The sequence below is a fragment of the Telopea speciosissima genome, chromosome 4 (assembly GCF_018873765.1).
Source record: "Telopea speciosissima isolate NSW1024214 ecotype Mountain lineage chromosome 4, Tspe_v1, whole genome shotgun sequence".
Lineage (NCBI taxonomy): Eukaryota > Viridiplantae > Streptophyta > Magnoliopsida > Proteales > Proteaceae > Telopea > Telopea speciosissima.
Window position 1 is genome coordinate 70,831,686 of NC_057919.1, and position 19,246 is coordinate 70,850,931.

Sequence of the window (19,246 nt, forward strand, 5' to 3'; positions counted from 1 at the left end):
ATACTGTATGTGCGAATATTATTTGTGGAAGAACAAGCGTGAATTCCGAAATCAAAATTCATCAGGTATAGGTAGATAATTCCTTTTTTCATGTGCGCGCATGACTTCGTCGGTGGCCGAATTCATTAGACGAGAAGTGCCCGATTGGGATGATGAAGTCGTTGCAACGGCCCGATTCAAGACCCTCAGCGGACAGAGGTCCGATTGGGAACCCAGATTCCTTTTCTGGAAGGATTTGATTCTCAAAGTTGCACGCCATCTCGGCGTCTTCATCATCCAACCATCCCAGGTGTGTGTGGGTGTGCTTCCCCTTTTTTTTTTTTTTTCCATCCATCACCCCCCCCCTTCTCTTTCATCTTTGTGTAAAGTCCTTTCATCTCCTATCACTGAATTTCTGAAATACAATTAAACCACTCCTCTCCCCCTTCAAAAAAGAAGCTTTGAATGAATGAATAACTCTTTTGGTTTTTATCTGTGATATGTTCACTGACTATTTACGGTCCTCTTTCTAATATCAGTATCTAGGGTTTGGCAATTGAGTTCCCCAACTGGTTAAAATGAGTAATCCACTAACGACTGAAAACCAAAAATTTTTATTGAATGATATCACTGTCAACCTTACCAGATCGTTGTTCAGTATGGAAATATATTTGCCTCTTGTCTGATTCGTACCTCAACCTCCTTAACAATTGGGTTCTGTTCTTCTCTAGGTCATGTACAACTGGTTCAATCGTGGAGGATTGACACCCCTATGCATTGAGCATGTTCTGGTGATTATGCTCAACCTCTCTCTCTCTATCTATCTATCTATATATTTTCCTATATGGGCTATAATCGTTTTTTTTTTTCATCATCTACAGAAAAAATTTCTACTGAATGTTGTCGAAATTTTCGTCTTCCATGCCCCCCAACCCTCTTTTTTTGGGGGCTGAATTTATTGGTTCTTGAAATTTTGTAGACTTTTTCTCGTAATGACTATTATTTGTGGTTCTCCATATAACCGAAAAGTGGACCTTCACTTCTAGTTAAGTACCTCGGATAATCAAGTATAGATGTTTTCTGCGAGAACAAAGCAGTCACTTACAATACCAATTGAATCATTGTGAGTGTGAAGTAATAGAAGTGGACCAAAACCAATGACTGCAAGTGGCATGAAGCAATCAGACAGTTCAGTTAGTGTGATTCTAAGTTGCCTAACGGGATAGGGTTTAGAAAACCAACTGAAAACCAGAACTGCAGACTAGATAAAATTTCCAGATTCAAGTGGAAGCAGCATAGCAACAAAATAATAAATCAGATGGGGCCAGCAATCTGATCGAGTGCTCAAAAGAATATTTTAGAGAATAAAAATACCAAAAGATAAAATCAATCCAATGGTCTGATAAAGAAATATGCAAGGATCCTACTTGAACAAGGTAACTTATAATCCCAGCAGAACCAGAATTTGAATTTAAGAATTAAAGCAGCAAACAGAACTCTGAAGACTGATACTGAGATAAGATTAAGAATCAACCAGCAGACTATCGGAAATCAGAATATGAAACCCGATCTAGAAACTGAAATAAAAAACTGAACTTTTAGAAGAGTTTGACCTCAGGTAGTGTAGAAAACCTAGGACCTGTAACCAATAACCTTATGGAGGAGAAAAGAGAGAAGAAAGAAGAGGAGAAGAGTAACTGCAAGGGGAGGAGCTGTATGTCTTGTGTTGCTTCCTCCCTCAAGTATCTTATTTATAATAAAACCATTACAATCATAAAAGGAAAAGGAAACTAAACCTAATCTAAAATAGTTAACTAACTTAGACTAGGAAACTGACTCGTAACTCCTAACAATTAAAGACATAAAACAATAAAGGAAACCATAATGGACTCAACCACAATAGGGACACTCCCCCTATCGTGGTACACTTCTCAACACTCCCCCTCAAGCTGGAGTATACAGATATTAAAAGAAAGGCTCCAGCTTGGACTAAAAAGTATAGAAAATCAAACTCAACACCAGTCTTGAATAGTAGTTGTAGACTTCAGTGAGCACAGAGGAAACTCTAATAAAATCAATAGAAATATCAGCCCAAGCACTGGACGATAGATAACATCAACTGCGATCCAAAAACAACAGATAGGTAACTATGACAGATGATCTCCAATAATTGCGGAACTTCATTGCTAATAAGAGAAGACGCGATCTTCAATATAAGGAAAGAACTCGATCTTCAAAGTAAGAATCAATTCAATCGCACAAAGTGGAATTTTCCTGTCAATCTTCAAAAAACACCATAGCTTGCTTAAAAGATGGAGGGCAGCATCTTCGGAGTTTCCCTTCAAAAGTAAAGTAAAAATCTTCACTGAAATATTCTTGAAAAGATAAGACTCTCCAATTGAGAAAGGTAAGACTCTCTAGAGTCTCCAATTGATGACTTGTGCAGAGCAGATATGCAAATAATAATATTCAATTCTAATCTCCCCCTCACGTGTAGCAGTACACGTGAACAAATAACGGGCAATAATCAACATCTCAAAGCACGAGCATCATTAAAAAATTTCATAAACAAGAGCACCGCAAATAACAACCGTTGATATAATCCCAATATATATCAGTTTCTAACCTCCCCTCACTGGAGCCAACAACCACCATGCAAGGTCCAACCTTCAAAGAAGTACAAATCCCACATGTGTTCGGCGCCCACCTGGGCAACTGTACTTCAAGAATTTTAAAAAAATGTCGGAATTAAAAGGGCAATGGCAGTTTGGTATATGACCAGTATCTCAATAATTTCCAATCTTCCCCTCAAAACAAACTCCAACCTCAATATCATTTAAGTACCAATTTGCCAAAAAACAAATTGATGTGATCTGGGCCCACAAAAGCAATAATATGGCATATATGTATACCCAATGGCAATTCTGTAATAACATCATGCAATCTCCAATTGATGTGGAACCCAGGTCAAAATACCCAATTTCGTTCGGGATGGACCCATCCAAGTATACAATAGGAATAACAAGAGGTAATGGCAGAACTGTAATTTAAGTGAAATCCATATATATGCATAAGCAAGACCAAATTTAAGGGAGGAGTGGCAATCTGGTAATAAACCAGAATTTGCAAGGGGGCTATGGGTAATTGAAGAAGTAGTGGGACATAATGGGAATTAATTTATAGATTTAGGACTAACTTGGAAGAAAACAAATTAAGGATAGAAGGGGTTATTGACATTATGGAAGGGTAAAATTGGAAAGTGGGGTAATAAAAGTATAAAAAAGAAAATTCTTGGAAAGGGGAAGTTGAAGAGGTCGTCTCCTACCTCTAGCTCAAACCAGAGACGGAAAACCCAACAGGTTTCAAGGAAAGAACTCCTTTGGGGATGCTTTGTTTATCCTAGGGTTTTAACGGTAAGTAGGTGATGGAAATACCTCCTGGATTGCACCCAAACAGCTCCAATCGACCACCGATTTTGAGATTGAAGGACCGGAGCTGCAGCAGGTAGAGTTGCAGCATTCATTGCAGTTCGATTCTCACAACTAAAGGAAAGTTTCGAAGGAAATCTTCAAAGACTTGAGCCGTCTATGGGCAGGCACCCTTCAACCGAGATCTAAGAACCAATCGACAAGGATTAAAGATTCAGCATGCTTCTTCTTGGTTCTGGTAATACCGCCCAGCAGAGATAAAGCCTAGAATTTCAGCAGCAAATCGATATTCCTTAACAAATCTTCCAGCGGTAAATCGATTACTCAACGGAAAATCGATCATAGTAGAAGTAGAAAACGACAACAATAGCAGGAAGATTCCGCAATCGATGCACACCCAACTTCAGGTATGATCTTCAGACACTATTTCAACTTTCATCGAAACCAGTATATGAAACCCTAGTTCCTCTTCTTCCTTTATGGACTAGGGTTTCCTTCTTCAAGCCAGAATTTAAAACCGACTCTCAAAACGGCAATTACAGTGATAATCAGGTATTGGTTACAACAACTCTGATACCATGTAGAAAACCTAGGACCTATAACCAATAACCTTATAGAGGAGAAAAGAGAGAAGAAAGAAGAGGAGAAGAGTAACTGCAAGGGGAGGAGCCGTATGTCTTGTGTTGCTTCCTCCCTCAAGTATCTTATTAATAATAAAACCATTACAATCATAAAAGGAAAAGGAAACTAAACCTAATCTAAAATAGGTAACTAACTTAGACTAAGAAACTGACTCGTAACTCCTAACAATTAAAGACATAAAACAATAAAGGAAACCATAATGGACTCAACCACAATAGGGACACTCCCCCTATCGTGGTACACTTCTCAACAGGTAGGATACCTGAAATTGAACCAGAAAGGGGGAGTTCTAGAACTAATTTCAAACCATGATTTAAGACCATAAACTAGAACAGAAAAGGGCAGGATTTAATAAAGTATCCCAGCCAAAAGGACCACAGCAGTCCAGAAAAAACATCCCATCACAGGAGCACACAATATTACCTTCTCACCCCCCATGAAATCAAAATCCCATCCAAGTAGATGCCTCTACACGGGCTCTCATTGGCCCCCGTGCTGGTGTAAGAGCTACACAACCAGGCAGAGATCTCTTGCTCATAATATATATATATATATATGGGAGAGGAAAGATCTGTTGGAATATAACTATTGGAAAAGAGTCATTGAAAACCGTTGGAAAAGAGCCTTATGAAAAGTCTTGGAAACGAATGTATTTGAAAAATGAACCGTTGCTTGAGAAAGATATTGAGAGATAAGGTGGCATTGAAGTGGACATTAAATGCTCATCGTCATGACTACATCTTTCTCCCTCATTTTGAAAGAACTCGTCATCGAGTTTGAAACGGCAGCCGGAGTGACAATTCGATTGTCAACCATGTTCTCCATTGTCGAGTTTGCTTCTTGATTTCGGATCAATTTTGTATACTTGCTTGCCACAAGAATCAGGACTTGCTCTGATACGAAATTGATGCAACTCAAAAGGGGGGAATCAGAATAAATTAGAAAATAAAGAAAAATACAGGATAACAAGGGTCAGAGAGGGCTACTTAACTCAAGGGTTAGAGAGGACCACTTAACTCTGGGTCTCTTAGGGACTCATTCACCGCTAAAAGACCTCAAACTCACAATGGCGCACCCACAAGTTCCATAAATACAAATTATGAACTCTACCTTCTACAAGCCAAATGATACACATATATAGGGGAGGGAAAAGAGCCATTATATTACAATACCAGATTTAAAAACCAACAATCACCATAGAGAAAGTGGAAGAGAAGAAGAATGGAGAGATTGATAAGGAGACTAGCAACCAATGGATGTAGTCTCCCCACTTCTTATCATTATATAAGTTTCAGATTACATAGATAGGAAACTAGACTATGAAAGTGAATCAGCAATCTAATCTAGAGACATTGTATTCTAGATTAATAAGGAAACGGTTACAGAGATCAGAGATAAGAAGAAACACCTACGCTACTACCGTTGGGACATGATAACGATAATCCACGATAGAGGGACTCCCCCTTTCGTGGTATTATATAATACCAATATCCCAAGGTTTAACACCCCCCCCCCTCAAGCTGCAGCATATAATTCACCCATGCCCAACTTAGAACATCCTTTATGAAACATAGGACCAAACAAAGGCTTGGTAAACAAGTTACCAAGCTGATCAGCATAGGAGACAAACTGAGTAGCAATCGGTTTCTTCGTGACAACATCCCTTATGGAATGACAATCAATTTCAATGTGTTTGATTTGCTTAGGTTGCTGGCTATGTATATAGTTTCTTTTTTATCACAAAACATCTGCATGTGTTTAATAATCAGAAAACCCAATTCTTGAAGCAAAGACCTCAACCACATCAACTCAGATGCAGTGTGAGCCATAGCTCGATATTCAGCCTCAACACTGGTTCTAGCCATAGTTGTCTTCTTCTTGCTTCTCCAAGTGATTAGATTTCCACTAAAAAATGTACAATATCCTGCAGTTGATCTACGATCACCATCAGCACCAACCCATTCAGCATAAAAAAAGCCTATCAGATTAATATTGTGATGAGGACAATAAATGAGCTTCTTTCTTGGAGGCTGGAGCTCCCTTTAGATGCTTTAAAACACAACAAGCTGCCTCCCAGTGAACCTGCTTTGATGACTGCATGAATTAACTAATGACATCAACAACAAAAGAAATGTCTGGTCTAGTAACAGTCAAGTAGATTACCTTTCCTACAAGCCTTCTATATTGATGCACATCTTTAAACTTGTTACCACCACTGGCCCCAAACTTCTAATGTTGATCCATAGGAATGCCAACAGGCTTGGAAGCAAGCCTATCAGTCTCAGATAATAGGCCTAACACATACTTCCTCTATGATAGGCTAATTCCTTTCTTGTTTCATAGGACTTCAATGCGAAGGAAATACCTGAGGGCATCCAAATCTTTCATTTGAAAATGCTGGTGAAGATAACTTTTTACCTTAACAATCCCGGAGACATCATCTCTAGAGATAATGATATCATCTAAATAGAGCCTTGGTGCCATACAGACACAAAGTGGTCAGAGTAGCATTGTGAGGACCTACAACAAGTATTAATAGAGCTGAACTTGTCAAACTAGGCTTTGGATGACTGTTTTTTTTTTTTCTTCTTTTTTTGTTAGTTAGGCCCCAAGGAGAGTTGATCTCATGACCTCTGTGAAGTTTGTAGACTCTGTCAGAATTCTCCCCCTGAGCAACATATCTGGGAGGTTGCTCCATATAAATTTCCTCTTGTAGATCACCATACAAGAATGCATTTTTTATGTCCATCTGATACAGGCTAGTCTAAATTCACAACCAAAGATATTGGTACACCATCAGAATTTAAGCGAGCCACATGGGAAAATGTCTCAAAATAAACTCTATAACTCTGAGTATACCCCTTGTCAACCAAACGAGCCTTGAGGCGCTCAACAAAGCCATTTGGGTTATATTTGATGGTGTAAACCCAGCGACACCGCATAATATCTTTACTTGGAGATAGATCCACGAGAGTCCATGTCTGGCAGGATACTAAAGCATCAATTTCCGTCTTCATAGCTACTTTCTAACCAGGGTGAGACAAGGCCTCATGATGTTTTTTCAGAAGAGAGTTTGTAGACAAAGAAAAAGCAAGATTATGAAATGGAGATGGAAGATGATAAATAGACACATAATTTTCAATGGGACAGGCAATCATATATATTTTAGTGCAAGAGCGGTTCCCTTTCCGAAGAGCAACGGGTAAGTCAACAGGACGGTTAGAACCAAGATTAGACTGTATGGGGGGGCTAGGCGGAAGTGGAACCCAAGTATGGAGGCATTGTCTTCTTGCGTTGCTGATATACCTGTGGTGGATGAGGAGCAGACACTGAAGTGCATCAAAGGGGACAACAATAGGAATGGGTAGTACAATAGTAGATTTGTAGAGGCAATATCGGTAGAAGAAGTAGGGAGTGAGTAATATGAGTTATTCTCAAACACAAAATGTTTATGAGTAAGCGGATCATAACATCGATATCCCTTCTGAGTTCTAGAATAACCAAGAAAAATGCACTTAACAGTCCGGGGAGACAACTTACCAATGTCAGGTTGTAAAATATGAACAAAACATACACAACCAAAAATCCAAAGTGGAACAGCAAACATAGACTCATTGGGATAAAGAACTGAAAATGGTATTTGGTTATCCAAAACCGAAGAGGGCATTTTGTTAATGAGAAAGCAAGCAGCGAGAATAGCATCACACCAAAAGTGTTATTTGTACCTTGGATTTGCACCATTGGTGCTCCAGGATCACAAAACTAGTTCCCTTGTTCTCCTTTCCACTTATTTTCTAGTTCTCTTGTGGACACACCAAATTTTTTCACAAAACTAAGGCCTATAACATCCTTGTATAGACCTTCAGCTGAGGTTGTTGTGCTTCCCAAGCTGCCATGCTTCAGTATCCAGTGGGTCTATGTTCGTTGAACCTTTAGGTTACGTAATTGGGCTCATCATGCCACCATGCTTCAGCAGCCAATGGGTCTATGCTCATTGAGCCTTGGCTTCCCACAAGCAAACCATAGTTCTGACTTTTGAAGTACCAGTTCTCAATGCTGACAATGTTACTGAATCAGCTAGGCAATTTGCTAGCAAGGCTAGTAGCTTGAGAGCACAAGGTATTGCAACTCAACATGCTTGTGGACCAACCATACTTGCGAACACCCAACAAGCTTCAATGCACCTCAAGTCCCACTATGGCCATTTCTTAGCGGCTTAGCCCATGCATATGCTTGCGAGTTCACAAAGCAAATAGTCGAGGCATTCTCACCTTCTTGTTAGCTTCTGATGTGGGAATCACAATTATTTTGTACAAATGTTGCTTCATACTCTACATGTCCCCAAAAAAGTCAAGGTGATCAGCTTGACATACCTTCATTGCTACAAATTCTTAAGGGAAAGCATTTTCTTTTTTCCTTTACCTTTTTTAGTCTATGACTTGTAAGAGTGAAAATAAAAAAGCAAATTTTAATAAAATGGTGTAGGATGCATGGTACAAGGTTTCAACGAAATTTTGTGAAACCAACCGAAATATTTCGGTTTCTCAAGTTGTCGAAACGAAGCGGCTTGCGATACTGAAGAATTGCAATGTTTCGACCGAAACTCGCAATTTCGGGCGAAATTTCGCCCATGTTTCGTATTTCGATATCTTTTCTGTATAGGATGCATGGTACAAGATTTTAACGAAATTTCGCAAAACCAACCAAAATATTTCGGTCTCACAGGCTGTTGAAACGAAACAACCTGTGGTATTGAAGAATTGCAATGTTTTGACCGAAATTTCGTAGTTTTAGTGAAAATTCAATCATGTTTTGTATTTCGGTATCGTTTAAGTCAAATCCTTTGTATAAAATGCATGGTTTTGATCAAAATTTTGTAGTTTCGGTATCATTTCGTAAGTTTCAACTCCCAAGAGGAAAACTTCCTAGAAACCTCAGTGCTTGTGATTTTTGGCCAAATCACTCCCTTATCTTTGTAATGAACCATGAGTAAGGTAATTATGAAATGGTTTCTAGTTTTTGTTTATTCAATCCTAAAGCATATTTTAATTTTTTAATTGAATTATGTATGTTCTAGTACTAAATTTTGTGTATATAGCATCGAACAACGCACCGCATACACTACCAACCTAAGAGACAAAGCTGAACTACCATTTTGTATGTGTTATTTTACAATCTAAGGGTTCCACTATGTTTAACGGGCTTAAAATTGGGTTTCCTAGAAGTTTTGGGAACTAATTTAGTCATTTGGGCCTCGAAACCCTCAATCGAAACCAGCAAACGAAACCTTCCAGGTTAGGTTTCAACCGAAAGTTTGCGATTTCACGAAATATTTCGGTTTCGAGCCTGGTCGAAACCAGGCTCGAAACTGAAACCTTAAACCTTGGTAGGATGGGTGGTATATAATTGTACAAGAACTCCACTTCTTTAACGGAAATAAAGGAACATGTTGATAGAAATTGTGTAATGAAGAAAACCCCATCACAGAGAGATAAAGAGGAAAACACATTGCTTTATAATTTTGGATCTCCTAGCATAGTTGTCAAGGCGCCTCCTTCACGTCAAAGCGGAGCACATTTTTTGGGTTTAGGTGGCTGTCGCCTTAGCGCAAGGCGTTGGTTTAATTTTTTTATTATTCTTTTATTCCATTTGTTACGTTTCTATTGGAATCGAACCAGGATTGGCACTGATTTATTCCAAATATCATTTAAGTAAATATCCATTTACTTCAGATATTATTCATAAATAAGCACCCCCCCCCCCCAAATGAATCTAATAAAAATAGATAAAAATTCTAATTCTAAAATGATAGAAAGTCTACTCCCCAGTTCAAGAACATAAACTGAATTTTTGTTCAGTTGTAGGGGTAATTTTCAACTTTCAAATGGTAGGGTTTTTCTCTGTGAATTATGTAATTATGTAGCTCAATTAGAATAGAAGAATATTCTAATCGAGATTCTAAGTTAGTGTTATGTTGTAATTCTAGTCGGTCTTGTCAGTCCTAGTTTCTAATTTTGATTCTCAGTAGGATTAGGAATCCCTTTTGTAATCTCATCTTATATAAATAAAGTCATTGGGGGGGGGGGGGGAGCTGCTGAGTATCGAATTCACTCTCTTAGCAGCTCCCTTGTTTCTCCCATATCTTCTCTTCTCTCCTTTGATTCTCTGGTTTCTCAAGGTATTCTCTGTTACATGGTGTCAGAGCATAACTATTAATTGGTTCTTGCTTTTCGGTTCTGGTTTGATGATCTTACAAGGTTTCTACTAAAGGGTTGCAACACCCTATGCTGCAGACGACTTCGGATTAAGCCCTAGTTTTGAGATAGGCTAGTTACCCGATTGGGGGAATTAGTCCCAGTTGTGTTAGGATTGCAGTCCTAGTTGTGTTAGGATTACTCTTTTTCTTTCTTTTATTTTTTATTTTCCACTGTTTTATTGTATTTTCCTCCTCAGCCGAGTGCTATTCTGGGATTCCTAGTTGTACTAGGAATTCCTAGTAGGATTAGGACTGAGGAGTTTTACTTCAATTACATGTACTTCAGATTACTATAAATAAAGGGCCTAGGTGATCGATTCTGATCACTCAAGCATTCATATTCAGAGCTGTCTACATGGTATCAGAGCCATCTCTGATCTGAAGAACAGCTTCCCCTCGATTTTTCTGGTTTCCATTTTCAACACACTCTCGGCTTCTGGTTCGCTTCTTCTCCAACTCTCTCGGACTCTCTACTTCATGCAGGGCAGCATCTTTGAGGTGATTCAATGAAGAATTAGCTGCTGCCCTCCATGACACCTCTCTGAAAATCATTCAAATACTGGGGTGATCTGAACCTGCCGCAGGTTTCCTCCAACCTTGGAGATCAAGCTGCTGCCCTAATCGAGCTGGATTTCTGGTTTTATTTGGAGATTGATTCCTGCACCTTCTGATCTACACCCTATTGTTTTCAAACTGCAGATCCAAAGCTGCAATTTTTTTGCATTCAAACTACAGATCTGAATTCAATCCACAGCAGATCCAAATCTGCAATTATTTTGCATTCAGATCTGTCCCTGCTAACCTAAATCTTCTCCAATTCAGGGCTTTTATTGGCTCATCCGAAGGGGCCACTGTCTGGAGGACACTTTCTCTGCTACAAGGAAGACACTCGAACCTTGTTTCAGCCAGTTCTAAGGGCTGCAACTCATACAGCCTTAAAATCCAGGGCTCTACTCGATTAGGGTTTCCTATTACATCATCAGTTTTTTTCTGATTTTTTAAGGAACTTTACATGATGTCTGACATCACTTCAGCTGACTCTGATGGATCTGCTCAACTAGAGTATCTTCCTTTTGCTTCTCCCACCAAACTAGATGGGACAAACTATTTAATGTGGTCCAGATCCACTTACCTTACAGTTGCTGGCCGTGGCTACACAGGACACCTTACAAGCACTACTCCTATCCCTACTGAAGAAGGAGCTGCCAAGACTAAATGGTTATCCACTGACTCCATGGTCATGTCATACCTTATTCATTCTATGCATCCTTCAATTGCATCGGGCTACCTTCTCCTAGACACTGCTGCCCAGATATGGAAGGCTGCTAAAGACACCTATTCACAGGTAGGGAATGATGCTCAGGTCTACGAATTAAGGAAGAAAATCCATGACACCAAGCATAATGATTCATCAATCCCTCAATACTATGCTGAACTCCGCAAGTATTGGCAAGAACTTGATCATTACTTTGATTATTAGCCCACTAATGCCACTGACATTGCTGCCTACAGAAAGCATTTTGACAAAATTAGGGTTTATGATTTTTTGGCTAGACTTAATGTGGAATACGACCCAATTAGGGTTCAGATTCTAGGCAAAGACCCTTTCCTTACATTGGACCAGTCTTATGCCTTGGTTAACAGTGAAGATCGTCGAAGAACTGCTATGCTCAATACTACAGTTCCGGATCGATCAGCATTGCAGACCGGGGCTGGTTCTACTCCTTCAGTTGCTGATACTTCTAAATTTGAGAAGACACAGGTTAAATGTGAGCATTGTGGAAAATTGTGGCACACCAAGGCCACTTGTTGGAAGATACATGGCAAACCAGCCGACTTTGAGGCTAAACGTGCTGCTCGTAAATCGAAAAACAAAGCTAATCATACTGAAGCTGTCACTCCTACCCCTCCTACTGACACTGGACTATCCAAGGATGAACTTTAGGCTTTCCGTCGTATGTTACAGGCTTCCACTGCTACAACAACACCTGCCAATTCTTCCACTCCTCCAGGTTCAAATTTAGCTCACTTAGGTATTTCTTTTGTTGGTCATCGTGCATCGGTAGTCTCCTCTCCTGGATCATAGACTCCGTGCCATCGATCATATGATGGATCCTCCAAGATCTTTACTCGTTACTCTCCTACATCTGGTAAAGACAAAGTATGGGTAGCTGATGGCTCTCTCTCCTCTATCTCTGGAAAGGGCTCCATCAGTTGCACACCTTCCTTACAGTTATCATCTGTTTTACATATTCCTAAATTTACCACTAATCTTCTTTCTATCAGTAGTCTTACCCGTGACCTAAATTGTAAAGTAACCTTTTTTCCTTCACACTGTGTGTTTCAGGATCTGGCAACAGGGGCGACGATTGGATGTGGTAAGATGCATGGTGGATTGTACCTGCTTGATACTGGGAGTCTTACTTCACCACCGCCTTTGGCTTCTCCCATCCATCAAAGTGCGTTAGTTTCTTCTGAACTTCAACAATGGCATAATAGACTAGGTCACCCCCCTTTAGGAATATTATCCCTTTTATTTCCAGCATTAGCTAAAGAATGTTATAAAGATGATTTTTTTTGTGAAGCCTGTGTTTTGGCTAAACAACATCGTTCTACTTATTCTATTTCTAATATAAGAAGCTCTTCTCCTTTTAATATTGTTCACTCTGATGTTTGGGGGCCTAGCCGCAAACCATCCCTTAAAGGCCACCGTTGGTTTGTTTCTTTCATTGATTGTTATTCTTGGTGTACATGGGTATATTTAATGCACAACAAAAGTGAAGTTTTCTCTTGTTTTCAAAATTTTCATAAAATGATTCAGACCCAATACACTGCCACTCTCAAGATATTGTGTAGTGACAATGGTAAAGAATACATGGATGGTCGGCCAGCAGTGACTCTTGCTACCCATGGAATACTCCATCGCACAGTTGTGTTGATACCCTAGCCCAAAATGGTGTGGCTGAAAGAAAAAACCGCCACCTTCTGAGGTGACTCGGGCTCTTATGTTTGCCCATTCTGTCCCTTCCCAATATTGGGGAGATGCTGTCCTGACTGCTGCCTATCTTATCAATAGGCTCCCTACTCGAGTCCTTGACTCTGCCACCCTTGCTTCATTACTGCAGGGGTCCTCCACCTTTATTGTCCCACCAAAGGAGTTTGGTTGTGTCTGTTATGTTCGCGATACCCGATCTCCGGGCAAGCTTGAACCCCATGGGACCCGGTGTTTTTTTTAGGTTACTCTCCTTCCCAAAAGGGATATAAGTGTTACCATCCTCCTACCCGTCGCACCTTCACTAGTATGGATGTTGTCTTTCATGAAACTTTATCTTATTATCACCCCACACCTCTTCAGGGGGAGACTTTTGGTGAAGATGTGATAGTTGACCTTCCCATACAGACCCAGACCCGAGTCCAACTACCTATTTCACCCACCCCTCAACTGACTATTGTTTCCTCCCCTCTCCCCTCTCCTACTTCCCCACTGGATTTTCCCCAGGGGGAGAACTTAGAGGATGCTAAAAATCCTATTGGTGATAATTCCCTTCAGGGGGAGGTGACTCCAGTCCAACAAACCATTAGGGAATTTCAGAAGAAAATTAACGACTCTAATCTCAAAACATATCACAGGGGACATTCCCAATACAAGCAGCTTCCATCCACTGTAGCTCCAGCACCACTACAGTTGTCGGCCCTGGAACCAGATCGATCTCCAGGTAACATATCCTCTCCGTCATCTCCTGATTTACCCATCGTAAAGGTATTCGGGTTTGTACCCAGCACCCCATTTCTCATGTAGTCTCTTATGACTCCCTTTCTCCATTATTTCGTTCATTTGTCTCCTCTCTTTCTTCTGTTCGTATTCCCCAAAATTGGCAGGAAGCTTTTGCAGATGGAAAGTGGAAAGCAGCAATGATGGAAGAAATGCAAGTCTTAAAAAAGAATAATACATGGGAACTTGTGGTTCTTCCTCCAGGAAAGAAACCAGTTGGATGTAAGTGGGTGTTTGTGGTGAAACAGAAGGTAGATGGCATTGTGGATCGATACAAAGCACGTTTGGTTGCAAAAGGATTTACTCAGACCTATGGGATCGATTACCAAGAGACTTTTGCACCAGTAGCGAAATTAAACACTGTCAGAGTGCTACTTTCTTGGCTGGGAGTTACAACAATTAGATGTGAAGAATGCCTTCCTCCATGGAGAACTTGACGAGGAAGTGTACATGGACATTCCACCTGGATTCTCTTGTGATAAGACCAGCGGGAAAGTTTGTAAATTGAAGCGTGCTTTATATGGACTGAAACAGTCCCCTCGTGCATGGTTTGGACGATTTCATCAGGCAATGGTCTCTGCAGGTTATAAGCAGAGCAACGCTGATCATACTTTGTTTATCAAGAAAAATGGTGAAAAGGTAACTCTTCTAATAGTTTATGTTGATGATATTGTGGTGACCGGGAATGATAATCATGAAATCACCCAGTTGAAGACTTATCTTGGGCGAGAATTTGAAATAAAAGATCTGGGAAAACTAAAGTACTTTCTAGGGATAGAAGTTGCTAGATCTTCTAAAGGCATCTTTCTTTCTCAAAGAAAGTACATCCTAGATTTATTGACCGAGACTGGAATGCTAGGGTGTCATCCTTCCGATACACCTATGGATGCTACTACAAGACTTAAAGAAAAGGAGGGAACTCCTGTTGATAAAGGTCGGTATCAAAGATTGGTTGGTAAGCTCATCTATCTGTCTCATACAAGACCTGACATAGCAGTATCTGTGAGTATGGTTAGTCAGTTCATGCATGATCCACACTCCTCTCACATGGATGCTGTTATCTGGATCCTTCGATATTTAAAATCAGCATCGGGTAAAGGAATTCTTTTGTCTCCGAATGGTCATCTTCGTGTCGAAGCATATACTGATGCGGATTGGGCTGGTTCCTCTGATAGAAAGTCCATTTCTGGCTATTGTTGGCGGCAATCTTGTTATGTGGCGTAGTAAAAAAGCAGAATGTCGTGGCAAGATCTAGTGCTGAAGCAAAGTTTCGTGCTATGGCACAAGGTATTTGTGAAATGTTGTGGCTCAAAGGTTTATTACAAGATATCAGGACTCCTGTTCCTCTTCCCATGATGTTGTATTATGACAACAAGGCTGCTATTAGTATTGCTCACAACCCGGTTCAGCATGATCGTACTAAGCATGTGGAGGTTGACAGACACTTTATTAAAGAAAAGTTGGAAGGAGGGCTGGTGTGTGTTCCGTTTGTGCAATCTTCTGACCAGCTTGCTGATGTGTTTACTAAAGGCTTAAGTGGAAAGATTTTTCATCCTATTCTTGTCAAGTTGGGCATGGTTGACATTTATGCTCCAACTTGAGGGGGAGTGTTGAGATAGGCTAGTTATCCGATTGGGGGAACTAGTCCTAGTTGTGTTAGGATTACAGTCCTAGTTGTGTTAGGATTACTCTTTTTCTTTCTTTTATTTTTTATTTTCCACTGTTTTATTGTATTTTCCTCCTCAGCCGAGTACTATTCTGGGATTCCTAGTTGTACTAGGAATTCCTAGTAGGATTAGGACTGAGGAGTTTTACTTCAATTACATGTACTTCAGATTACTATAAATAAAGGGCCTGGGTGATCGATTCTGATCACTCAAGCATTCATATTCAGAGCTGTCTACAATGCATAGTTATCACAGCGTCTAGGTGACCCAAGGCGTTGGAGAGGGTAAAAAATCAAGGCGACACCAACTAGCCGACCAAGGCCCCTGGAAGCCTAGGCGTTACGTAGGCGACGCCTTGACAACTATGAGTTTATGATACTAATGACAAACTAGGGTTCTACTTTCTACTCTACTGTTTACATGAAGTGAAGATCGGTTGGAGTTCTCTAGTTGAAGTTCAAGGTTGCGGTTCATACTCGAAGTTTACTTTCTACTTCTATTTCTGATCCAACTAGTGGATGGCTATTATTCTTAAAGGCTATATTGATTGAAGGTTCAATTTGATCAGATTCTTTGAGTTCATTCAAAAACAATTCTTCTTACTCCCTGTGGTATCCTAAATAGGATAAGATATTAGATAATTTTATCTACAACTTCTCCAATCGACTCAACAACTTGCTGTGAGCTGGTTTTTTTTTTTTTTTTTGGGGGGGGGGGGGGACCTGGTCCCCCTCTCCAAGTGCAGTGTTCGATCCATCTGGTTTACTGAAATTTGGGTTTTTTAAACCCTAAAGTTGATTCTTGTTGAGATTTGGGTTTTCAAACCCTAATTCTGGTTCTTTTCAAGAGCCGGTTGTGTTTACTGCTGCTGCTCCCACTTGTGTTTGATCAGTTGTTTTCATGGCTGATTCTAAACCACCAACGGACAATGTCCAAGTTCAGATTACTATTATTAAATTCTCCGGAGTTTCAAACTATCTCTTATGGGCCCAGGCACTACAGGCATACATCCATGCCGATGGAAAACTGAAGTACATTATTGATGACCCTCCTGCTACTTATCCAAAGGATCTTGCTACAATCACAGCTCATGATGAGTGGGTGCGTGAGAATTCTATTATCAAAATATGGCTATGGAACAGTGTTGAACCTGTTATTGCATCTAATGTGATGTTTCACACTCTTGCTAAAGATGTCTGGGAAGATTTGCATGAGTTTTTCTCGAGAAAAGAATATCTCTTGTATATATGATCTCTATGAGAAACTCTTCAACTTCAAACAAAGAGAGATGACTTTGAATGAATACTTTGCTAGTTACAAAGGTATGGTTGAAGAACTCCAGATACATCAGCCTTTAACTACTAATCTGGAGCAGTTGAAGCAACAAAAGGCTGAATTCCATGTAGCAAAATTCTTAGCTGGTTTACATCTTAACTACCAGTCTATGAAGAGCCAACTCTTTATAGGAGAGAAGGTTCCCTCTCTCAATGAAGTCTTCTATCGTATCAATCGTCTGGCTAATCTTTCTAAACTTGATACTACTCCCAAGGATAATTCAGCATTTATTGCCAATCATGGACGAGGACGTGGCCGTGGCCGTGGCCAATCCAGAGGTTGAGGCCGTGGCAGTGGTGGTCATGGTACAAGTAATCAATCTGTTGATAAATCTTCTCACCAGAATACTCATTGTGGGCGATCAAATCATACTATTGATACTTGTTGGGCAAAACATGGACAACCTGAGTAAGAGAATGAGTTGGTTAATACAGCCATAAATGGTACTTCTATTGAGAAAGCTATTGATTGCTCTTTATCTACTACATCTTCTACTGTTTCTCAGGATGATTACAACCAGTTACTCAAATGCCTTCAACACCTTGAAGCTACATCTGTCTCCATATCTACAGCTACCTTAGCTCATACTGGTAACTCTGCATTCCATACCTCCTCTACCCCATGGCTTATTGATTCCAGTGCATCCAGTCATATATTGGTAAGTCAAATTTGTTTTCCTCTATAAATGAAACTAAAAAATCCTCTTTAGTCATCCTTGCTGATGAATCCCCTACCCAAGTGTCTGGTCATGGAGCTATCTCTCAGACTTCTTCCATGACTTTCTCACCAGTTCTTCATGTTCCCAAATTACCTTTAAGTCTTTTGTCTGTTAGTCAACTCACTAAATCTCACAATTGTTCTGTTACTTTTTATCCTTCTTATTGTGTTTTTCAAGACTTTCAAACAAGGAAGACGATTGGTGGAGGACTTGAGAGTGATGGTCTATGCTACTTGGATGGCACAGGACCTTCTACTTGACTACTTCTGCCACCACTACTACCATTACCTTCTCCTTTTCAGTGGCATCTTCATCTAGGTCACCTGTCTCTATCAAAGCTTCAATTAATGGTTCCTAGTTGTAGATTTATTCCTCGTCTTGAGTGTGAAGCCTATGTGTTTGGAAAACATCACCGTGCGTCTTTCCCTGCTTGCAGTTGATGCAGGTGCACTTAGGAAACCAGACCAAGAGTTGGGTCCAGATATGGTTTTTAGTCCGGTAGATATTTAGGATTTTATTATTTATTTTACTGGGATATTTATGTAAAGAGATCTTTAATTTGGGTAGGATATGTAGGAATAGTTTTAGCAAGTTTTAAAATTTTAAGAGTCCTAGTATAGTTGTTTCCTTATTGATGTATGTTTCTTTTATTATTTATATGCTTGTAACCAACATATTGGACAGATTGAATAGAATGGAATAGTTATGGTTTGAGTAACCTATGTGGGTGTGCATGTGCACTCTTCTCCCCCACCCCCACCCCTCCGCTTCTTCTTATGTGATTTCCCCTCTCTCCTGCAACTCTGATATCCCATTCTCCACCGGCCCTCCGTCAATTTGGTATCAGAGCTGAAGGATCCATCTCCTTCCCCTATTAATTTCTTTCATTCCTTGCTCCCAAATCTCTTTCCCGTTATCGCTCTACGTATCAATAGCAATACCCCCAAAAAAAAAAGAGGTCTCCCTTCTCAGAAGCCTCACCCCCATCCCATGCCAGCACTGGACATTACTGCACGAACCCATCGACCCATCCCTCCAGATTCCCTTAGTAAAACCCCAACTCACCGACTCCACTGAAACCCAACCACTTGTAAGAAAACCCCCTCGCAACATCCATTGTGACTCACGAACCCACCTACCGTCCCACTGTACCCTCAATTGAATCCCTTCTAGGGTTCTGTCAATAAAAAAAAAAACCAGAACCCAGACCTTGATTCTGCCACATCCCACATCTGTCAGCGACCAACACTCCACTGCCCCTCTCATCTCCCATTGAGAGTTCCTCCAGTGAAAAAACAAAAAGAGAATAGAAGAGAGCGAGCAGCAGCAAACAAAAAATATACATACCTGGTTTTTGAAGCTCCCATCATGAATCGACCTCTTTCGAAATTGCACTCCTCCCGTTAAAGTCCCCGCCGGTGGTTTGAAGTCAAACTTTCCAACCTTGGA

At 40.2% G+C, this 19,246-nt stretch overlaps 1 protein-coding gene across 2 annotated transcripts in view; it reads left to right on the top strand.

Annotated features, from left to right (window-relative positions):
• Positions 1-19,246, top strand: part of LOC122660253 (charged multivesicular body protein 7) — a 28,789-nt gene continuing 9,543 nt past the window's right edge. The window contains exons 1-2 of one of the 2 annotated variants that reach the window (XM_043855472.1): positions 1-289; positions 711-770. In XM_043855472.1, coding sequence (XP_043711407.1) covers positions 101-289; positions 711-770 — 249 coding nt within the window. In that variant the 5' untranslated portion in view covers positions 1-100. Of the gene's footprint in view, positions 290-710; positions 771-14,620; positions 14,626-19,246 lie in introns of those variants that run through there. The other variant, XM_043855473.1, reaches the window with a different exon arrangement.